Source organism: Seriola lalandi, unplaced genomic scaffold (assembly GCF_002814215.2).
Source record: "Seriola lalandi dorsalis isolate HSWRI2012SDOR001 ecotype SW California unplaced genomic scaffold, Sedor1 jcf7180002054549, whole genome shotgun sequence".
Taxonomy (NCBI): Eukaryota; Metazoa; Chordata; class Actinopteri; order Carangiformes; family Carangidae; genus Seriola; species Seriola lalandi.
This window is the reverse complement of record NW_019525102.1, coordinates 580,446-590,339: the sequence shown is the minus strand read 5'-3', so window position 1 is coordinate 590,339 and position 9,894 is coordinate 580,446. Positions and strand designations below refer to the sequence as shown.

Here is a 9,894-nt window from a genome sequence, read left to right as displayed (position 1 = left end):
AGGTAGCGGGCCTGGGATAAATGATTAGTCATACACTGATAGATTTTTATGTTGTTTTTTTGATCCTACAGCTTCGAGGACAACAAAGACGGGGGTGGGGGTCTAGAAATAGATCCACACAGACATTCTGTACACACCAACACTGAAGTCCTTAGCAAATTTCAGAATAAAAGTAGCAACGCTCTCTTTAAAAGTGAGAGCCGCTTTGATTAACTTGACGTGTGCGTCGGCGTCTGTCTCCGCTTCACACACAATCTCTCACAGTCGTGAAAAAAATTTCGGGGTAAACACAAAGTCTGCTAAGGCGTCTTCGCGGGGATAAAAGAGACACAGTGTTCAAAAGAGCAGTTATTATAGTTTAGTTTCAACAGTCTTGCTAGCTATTGTGTTGGTGCATGGCGGGAATGGCATAGTCAGCGGGTTATGAGCCGTCCTGTGCATTATAGATCCTTGTCACAATCTATTTTATGTACAGTTTATTAAAGGACATGGTTTATTATTATCGCATGCCGTGGTTTTCTTTTTGACATTTCATCCTTTTATTTTTTCCAACTTTGATCTGCACTTATTTTTTATTTTATTTTATTTTTTTATCTCCAGAGGCTTTAGTTTGTCTTTCATTCAAACTAGAAGAGAAGAACTCACATTCAGGTCAGTTATTTTCTGTGAAACAAATGAAATGGCAACAAACGGGTGAAAGAAAGTTTAGTATTTGTCTTTTTATGTGTCACGAAACACAACATGTTCACGCTGTAAATATAATATCCGATATACTCTCTCAAAATATACTTTAATATTCTCAAATAGATGTACTTTAGTGCTCGCTATGTGTGTTTTCTCCAATTAATTTGTTCACAGAGAGACTGAAGTTTCAGATTAGATTAAGGTTAGGTTGAAAGTCTTTAGACATGGTGAAACTGAACATACAGTGGAAAGTTCGCTCTTCTATGGGATACACACTGCAGGTCAATATATTATTTCTGCTATATTTTTTCTCGTAATATATTATTTGTATATTTACATCTCTAACCAGCTCATACAGCAAGACTTTCACGCTAACTGGTCCTTTTGATGTAAAGAAAACCTACGGACAGGGAGCGTCCATGGTATAGAAATAACTGCTATAACTTTCCCATCTTAATATTTTATGTAAATAACTCTTACTATGATTATAAGCTTAAGTCAAATATTGTTTTTTCATATGAAAATCAACTTTAAATATCTTCCTCTAAAATATTTATAATTTTTTTGCCCTTAAAACATGATACAATTATCTGCGTAAGAGTAAAGGGAATGCATACAGAGCCTCACACTGAGGAAAAGTGACTGCCTGATCCTTTAAGTTTGACATTAAGTTTTGTTTCAATTACAGCGACCTCATGGTATAATGATTTATTGACTATACGGGCTTTACAGGAAGAGTTAGACATTTGGGGACACATATGCTTATTGGCTTCCTTCCTGAGAATTTGTTGAGAAGATGCCGCTGTGTGATGAATACATGAAGCTACATCCAGCGGCGGGTTAGCTTCGTTTATCATAAAGACTGCAAACAGGTGGAAACAGCTAGCTTGGCTCTGTCAAAAGCTAACGACGTCCATCTACAAGCCAGTTAACACAACACATCTCATTTATTTAAACCGTACAAAAATCAAAATGTAACAACGACAGTAGCCAGACTAGCTTCACCGTTTACTATATTTATGCTAACCCTCTGCTAACTGTAGCTTATACTTAGCTGTATAAACAGAAAGACATTAGCGCGGTTTCAAATATTCCCATCTAAGTCACAAGCAAGAAAGCAAATAAGCAAATTTCCCAAACACACCGGAACAAATATGCAGCTATACACTGAAACACTGTCATAGTAAGATTAGTTTTACTTACTTAGTTTTTTGCTAAGTATTAACTTCAGTTTTTAAAATTGCTTTTGATCATGTAAACTATGTATTAACATGTTTTAGTTTAATTTTGTCTCCAGATAGTAGTTTTCAGTCTGTCAGTTTCATTTTGAACATTCAAGGTGAAGTAAAAAAAAAAATAAAACAATAAAAGCACTGCTGAATTCTGTTAGTCATAATAATGTATCACTGTACATGAAATATGTACCTGTCAGTTCACCTGTCATCTTTCTGAACTTTTCAGAATTTCTGAAAGAATAAAACTTTAACAGTCTCATTTTGTTGTTAAGATTTTTAAGCAGGGTTTGTGGTTTTAAATTCAAAATGGTTGGATATCTTTTAACTATAACAGCCTTGACTGATGTGAACTCACACACACTCACAGAATGTTACATTAACACAGCATCACAGATTGAACAGTGTTTACAGATTACACTCATTGTGAACTGACCCACTCAGCGTTTGAATCGAGGGTAGACTTTGGCTCTCTCTCTCTCTCTCTCTCTCTCTCTCTCCCACACACATACACTGTCGGTCTCCAGATTTCTTCGTCTATTGTCTTTTTTTTTTTTCCCCCGCAGCTTCCCGTCTCTCCTCAGCTTGGGAAGAGGCTGCATCGCTACGATCTGATTGGTTGACTTTGTAGGTGGCTGCCTGCGTGGTTCAGTGCCGTGGCAAGTGTTAGTGCAGGGAGGAGGGGGCAGGGCTGGGTGTGTGTGTGTATGTGTTATCTGTATGTGTGTGTGTGTATGTATGCATGTAAGTATGTCTGTGTGTGCGGGGTGTGAGAGGGGTTGGTGAAGCGGGGGAGGGATGGGGTTGGTCAGAAATGGTTGGTCGGTTGATTAGAGTGCCAGGAGTGAAGAAATCAAGGTGCAAAGATCAGGGCTGAGGGTCGCGACCTCACACTTTTTTAGGGGGCGGGGCCAACTTGATGATCTCATCTTCAGAGGGCTGGCGGATGATGTCTTTTTTTTTGGGGATGGGGGTTGAAAAAGAGGGTAGAGGGAGAAAGAGAAAAACAGAAATCATTAGAAACCTGTACTTTAAACATAGAGAGTTGTAGCCATTAAACCCAGTTTAGCATCTGTAGCTCTCTGTCTCCTTAAAAATCAGTCATTCAGGGTGTCATTATATCAAACCCCATGCAACTCCTCCTGTGGAAAACCACTTTCACTGGGTGCAGCATTAAATCTCGATCTTTTCATTCTTTATTTAAACTCAAAAGGACACGATGATCTGAATAATTTCCTCAAATTGATTATTAATACCAGAATACATGCAAGATAAAGTAAAGGCAAGATTGATGCTTTAAAAATCAATATTTATCAAAGAGGGAAACGGCGAAAGGAGGAAAAAGGGAAATAAAGAGGGATAAAATGAGCAAGTATATCATTATAAGAGTCTTTATTTTCTTTTTTATCTTATTTTTTTATCTCGAATGTCAACATTGGTATTGGCCCCAGAATCTGGCACTGATCGGTTTTCATATTGGCAGTTAAAGCCTGGACTTTTCAGCTTTTATTACCCCATTTAAATCCTTATTCAACCAATTTTTACAACATTAATCTAGACAATATATGTATGTTTATATGTTTTCTAAATATTTACACAGTTATCCTGTAGATTATTCTTAATGCCATATGTGTATGAGGTTGTTATTTTAAGATCTGATCTAACCCCACATCTGCACGGTCTAGAGATTAAGCACAGAGGGTGTGTTACCTTTGTATTTCTTGGCCGAGGGGATGCGTGTGAGCTTGGTGTCGATTTCGTCATCCTCAGAGATCTTGAGCACGGTGGTGCGGTACTCGATCACCCTCGTCAACAGGTCCGGTCGCCGTGAAATCTCAAAGATGTGCTCGATGTATGACAGGTTATCTGCATGGGAGGTGTTGTTAGAGGGTCTGGTCACTGAAAAGGCCTCAAGCTAATATCACACCTGATGCAACGATGCTTCAGACACATCGTAGCGGATGTGGAAATAAGAGGGAACACGCAGCTAGAAAATATAAAATATGAGCTATTTGATTTAATTTGTGTCTCACCCTGGGCCAACTTGTCGTTCTTCTCCAGGTAGCTGAACCACTCTTTGGAGGAGGTGATGTTGTTGCTCTGGTCCTCGGGGATGTCCTCCTTGCAGGCCGACTTGAGCTGCTCCAAGTCCTCGTTGGTGATGTTTTCAGACAGGTCGCTGAGCAGAGAGCTGTACTCCGCCATGGTCTGGTCAGAAGCAGAGAGAGGAGAGAAGGAGAAACCGTTAGATATATAGAATAAAATGAAAAGGAGGCAACAGAAACTAAAGAGGAGAAAGAAACAAAAAAAAAAACTGCGGTTGAAAATTTCCTAATGTTGTTTCTTTGGCGAGTAAAACAGCCCACCTACTTCCCAGACTCTACAATGGAAAACAGTAAGGAAATCTTAGCTAACGACAATAGCACACCGTCAGAGTGGGATGAAAAAGCACAAAAACACTGAGAACAGAATAGTTCAGACAGGTCACTTCTCTCTGTTTGTATGACGATTGCTGGCAGACTTTGTGTTTAGTGGACAACCGAAGGAGAGGATTGAGATTCACTTAAAGAATCAGACAAACAAACAAACAAAACTACACAAATAACACCATTGCTCTGGGGGACATGTTTTCTTCATTACAATTAACATAAACACCATCCTACTGCTATAAATACTCACTACACGACCATATCTGTATTAATCCACAGCTGAAAATAGTCCCCAACAAATGCACAGTTTACTTCTGTTTGAGTAACATTTGGTAAAAAAAATACAATGACTAAACGTTTTGGGAAATTATTAAGCTTTTTTTGTTTTTTTTTTAAATTAGACTAGATATGTGTGAGCTGTTTTGACATCTGCAGTAGAAACCAGTGGGCTTGGGTTTGAGAGGCTCAGACAGAGTAGGGAATTAAGAAAGTCCTTAAAGGACTCCGGCATTATTGGCTTTTCTCTTTTCATGGGATTTAGGAAAATAAGATAAAAAAAAAAAAAGGAAAGAAAATCAGCCTTATCTTTTACACTCTGTGGCCTTTTGGGCTTTTACCTACAGCATCAACTCAACTCAAGCTCTAGTGGAAACTTCTGCAGCTCTCCGTCTCCCTCTAGTGGACGGATTGAAGAAGAACATTTCTTTGCTGGTCCTTGTCAGACTTGGCTTACTGTATCGGTGTAAGAGGAGAGGCAAGTCCACAAATCCACTCACACTTGAAAAGTAGACTAAATGAGGTGTCATGAGACGAGATCGACCAATCTGACCAGATCGGTACTGACAATGGAAGTGCTTATTAAGGGGGGCGGGTATTAGCCGAGGCATGATCAATTACAGTTACATCTATTCTGTCGGCACTACCTTGCATAAAAAATGATTTCAAGCGTGGAAGTATACAGCTTTTAAATTCGGGAAAAAGGCAGCACTCATATTGGATTGATATTCTGTAACTGCAAATATACTGAGTTGAAATATTGGACTCTATTATCAGGAGAGAAACGTTCGATTGGTTCACCCCCTCTTATACCTGGACAGAAATCAAAACAGCTCTCTGTGCTAAGATATTAAAGAGTGAAACATCGTGCGAGTTCACTTTTTCTTTTTCACCTTAAAGATAACCATCTGTATATACAGTGTTAATTATTCATTATCATTATTAATATACATTCATATATTATACATACACGTATATTCAGTTTGCAGTTAATTCTGTTGCCTGTTATTCTGTTTATATCCAAGGATACTGATTTGAACTTCTGAAAGGAGGTAGCTCAGGGTTTGGTTTTCAGGTTTTGGGACCAGCGGTTGAAGGATTCAGTCTATAGGCATGCAGCGGTTGCGGCCCAGGCTAGTGTTAAGGAATGAGTGTTGTTAAGAAAGCAGGGTTTAGGTTATCCTCAGAAAGATGGGCTGTTTGTCAAGTGTGTGTGTGTGTGTGTGTGTGTGAGAGAGTGTGTAGGAGTGTGTGTGCTGGCATGCGAGTTGTTGTTCAGAAGCAGGCAGCCGGCGAGAAAAAGACAAAAAAACCACAGTGAAAGAGCGAGAGAGAGAGCGAGAGAGCGAGAGAGAGAGAGAGAGAGAGAGAGAAACAGACAGAGTGATTCAGACATGTTGTGAGGCCGTCTGCTCTGTTCAGCTGCGTCACTTTGGAAGAAGCAAAGAAAGTACATCAAGAGGCAAAGGCAGGCTTTTACAGTCCGGGGACACAGTGTTTCAGATTGCTGCTCACGTCTCGGTTATTAACATATTTGGGTCGAGCTATTCACATGCAGCTCCTTCTCCAGATGATTGTTAATGTCCATGCGAACATCACCGTGGATGGAAGCTACTGGAATATTTTTGGAATATCCGATTCATCAAAAAATGTATTATATGGATGGACAGAATATTAATTGGCAAGAATTATGTTAACTGATTAATTGGCAAAGTCAGTTTTAAGCAGTCATGTCTGGATTTCTCTACTTTCTCTACATTTCCATCTGGTTCCTAATATCAGACTATTTTATATTAAATATTTAGATATTTAGGTAGCAAAATAAATCCAGCTAGTTTTCTTGTGGCCCAATATATGCCCAGTTCCTCGGGCCGAATGTGGCCCTTATACAGCATTATAGTCAGACGCTACTTCCCACATCTGGACTAATTCCGGCACACACGAAGAAAATCATGTGACTGTCAGATGATACCGAAGGAGAACAGCCATGATCTGCCCAGATGTGGAAGTATATGGGCCAGACTTGGGCCGAGGAACCAGGCATATGTTGGGCCAGAAGTTGTTTTTTGTTATCCTGGATTATACGAAATGATGTGATACATACATTTCTCTTGGCCTTGTTAAGTCTGAAGACGGAGGTCTCAAGGAATTTAGGGATAAAAGTTGCCTAGAAATGTCGCTGAGACACGGTGGGCTGCCAATGACATTATGCCACAGAACAAAACCAACTAGAGGTGCCGTTTCCAACATTTTCAACCCCACAGCCAATTAAACGGCCGCCTCAGGATTTCCAAAGACCTGTTTATCCCGACTTTTTTTGGTGTGATTTTCCCCAGCCCTTAGTGAGTTTAATGGGGCAGCAGTTCAGCAATGTGGACGTGATTAAGGTTACTTAAAAACAGCTGCCTTTGAGCTGAGTAGGATCCAGGGTCTTGCTCAGGGAGGCTTCAGCAACTTCGAGGAGTGATACAAGTTCCAGCAGGACTGCCTCCCTTCTACCATGAAACACGAGCTTCCTACAACATGAACGTGAATCTAAACAGATACTGTTCTTTTTTATCTTTTTTTTCTGTGTCACACACAGCAGACACAACCCCACCCCCCCCTTCCCCAAGTCCCTGGCATCCATGCAGCTGGCGAGAGCGCTGCCGCTCAGTGCAGTGCATCATGGGCACTGGCACGAAGCTCTGTCTGCCTCTGATCCCAACAGTCTCAGCACAGATAAACACGCCATACAGAAAGCCCAGAAGAGCTCCATGACGAGTGGTGTGACCTATATAACAGAGGCGCTGTTACCTGCAGTGACCACCAGAGGGCCCCCATTCACTGCGGACCATTAGATACTGAAACGGCAGCTTTGCTTATTAAAGCATGAGCATCCGCCTCACTGTGCTGCAATATTATCTTTACTTAATCGTCTTTAGCTTGCTCTCAGGGACATATGGATAGGAGATGATGCTCTGTAACTGAGCAGCAGACCTTGAGCTTGTCATATTATCTCCCTGAAAAGATGAAAGACAACAGTGATGGAAAAAAACAATTTTGTGACCATTCATTCATTCAAAAGCACAGTTAAATGAGTTTAAAAAAAATAAAAAATACCAGGAATGGAAAAGCCGATGATTTGGTGACTAGATGAATGGATCTTTATGCGAGACTGACAAACAGAGACAAAGTCTTCAAATCAGCACGTTATGGATGGGACAATGCAGAGTACCAGGGCAGATATGATTGCTAATGTAATTGTCCCAGAGGCTGATTTAAGGTCAGATTTGTTTGCCTCTTCTCTAATGGCTAATGGTGGCATTTGGTTTGGTTTGTCTGATCCACGATCTCAGCCTCAGGGCAAGAGCACAATGATGACAGAGCGCTTTTTACTGTGTATATGTGTGTGTGTGTGTGAGAGAGAGAGAGAGACAGAGAGAGAGTGAGAGAGTGTGTGTATGTGTGTGTGTGTTAGTTCAGTCTTAAATGTCACATTCATCTCCTCTCAAACCAGAGCAACTTGCTCAATCAACACAAAGCGCTGCGTGGGAGAGAGCAGGGATATGCACCTTAACTCCAGTGAATACGACAAGGGTCTGAATACTGTGTGTGTGCGCATGTGTAAGTATGTGTGTTTGTTTTTGTGTGTGTCTCCAACTGCAAGATTGGGAATTGTGTGTGTGTGTGTGTGTGTGTGCACGTATTTGTGTGAATGTGTGTTTGTACGCTTCGACTCATGAGCTCGTGAATTGTTTCTGCGACGGGGGGAAGCTGATTGAAAGAATGAATGTGCGTGTGTGTGTGTGTGCGTGCGTGTGTGTGTGTGTGCGTGTGTGTTGGTCCCTGAGCCTCCTCTCTCGACCCAGGTCGCCCTGCCTGCTCTCTGTTTTGCACCACAATGGACTGGCGCTGCTTTTGTGTACTTTTAGAGGAGAAGGGGGAAAAAAAACAACAATGGACAGAGTGGCTACATTTAGTGTTTCTCTCCCACCACTTCCCTCACACCGCTGCCTTTAACTCTTTCTCAACCATGAACGACGTTTCTATCAAAATATGCAACATGGACCATTCTGAAAAAATAAATGCTATTTCATTATTACCATTTAATCAGTTTTGTACTTTTAAATTTTGTTATAATCTTATCCTTTTATTTTTCTTCTTATTTGTTCTATTCTAAAATTGTTCTGTTTCATTGTTCTACGGACACTAATTCCTGACACTTATTTAAACTTATTCTTATTACTGACATTTTTTTTAAGATACTGTAATATAATTACAAAAAACTTTGATTTATGTTTTATGATTTATTTTTTTTCAGAAATGGCCTTCCACATTCATTACAGGTGTTCATACTCTCAATTCCTTCTGCTGAATGTAAAGAAGTAAATGGAAATGGTGAAATATTGCTTTGATTACCACTTTTTTGTTCATCATATATATATTCACACAATACAGGTGACCTCGATGACAATGTTGCTCTGCTTAAAGCAGACAACTTAAGTGAGCAGTAAAAGAAGTGTCTATGCATCATAAATGCTGCATCTTAACCGAATCTAGCAGGAGTTGTATTAAACCCTCAGTCAAATGAACATATCTGTGCTTATGCTGTTGCCTGACAACGGAGAGAAAAATATGACAATAATAAAACCACATGGATTGCAGCTATAAGCTATCAGCTATAATGACAAAATGCTTCAGTGATCAAAGAGATTCAGCAGACACAGAAAGTCAGTTTGCTTCCTCTAACAAATACCCAACCGGATCCATGAAGGCCGACTCCCATGCATCTGTGTTTCATAAGAAGTTCAAGGTGAAAACTGAGAGACGTGTGCATATTTTGGTTTCTCTGCAATACTGTAGTCATGCTCTAAGTAAAAGAGTCTGTGAAATCCCCTCTAACTGCTGCCCCCCCCACCCCCTCCCTCCCTGGTCTCTCAGGGACGAGCCTGACACTGCTTCCATACATAGAGACCCACTGTGCTTCACATTCTCATGAACACAAACATGCTTTTGTCTGCCCGTTCCTCTGTCTCTGCTGCCTGTGTGTGTGTGTGTGTGTGTGTGTGTGTGTGTGTGTGTGTGTGGTTGTCTTAAAATGTGAGACAGACAGAGAGAAAGAGTTGTCACAGAAATTCTAATTACAAAGTATTATTCAGCTATATATTAAATTGACATCTGAACAATAAAAGCTTAGAACAAAGAAAAAAAAAACAGGTTTCTGGGACAAGAGGAAAGCAAAAATGAACAAGGAAAAACAAAAACACGTGCGCGCACACGCACACACACAC

The 9,894-nt window shown here is 40.4% G+C and overlaps 1 protein-coding gene across 1 annotated transcript in view; it reads right to left on the bottom strand.

Annotated features, from left to right (window-relative positions):
- Positions 1–699: 699 nt before the first annotated feature.
- Positions 700–9,894, bottom strand: part of pea15 (proliferation and apoptosis adaptor protein 15) — a 45,336-nt gene continuing 36,141 nt past the window's right edge. Inside the window, exons 2-4 of the mRNA XM_023415381.2 lie at positions 3,950–4,124; positions 3,627–3,782; positions 700–2,869 (exon numbers count right to left, since the gene is read on the bottom strand). Of these exons, the coding sequence (XP_023271149.1) occupies positions 2,805–2,869; positions 3,627–3,782; positions 3,950–4,121 (393 nt within the window). The 5' untranslated portion in view covers positions 4,122–4,124 and the 3' untranslated portion in view covers positions 700–2,804. The remainder of the gene's footprint in view (positions 2,870–3,626; positions 3,783–3,949; positions 4,125–9,894) is intronic.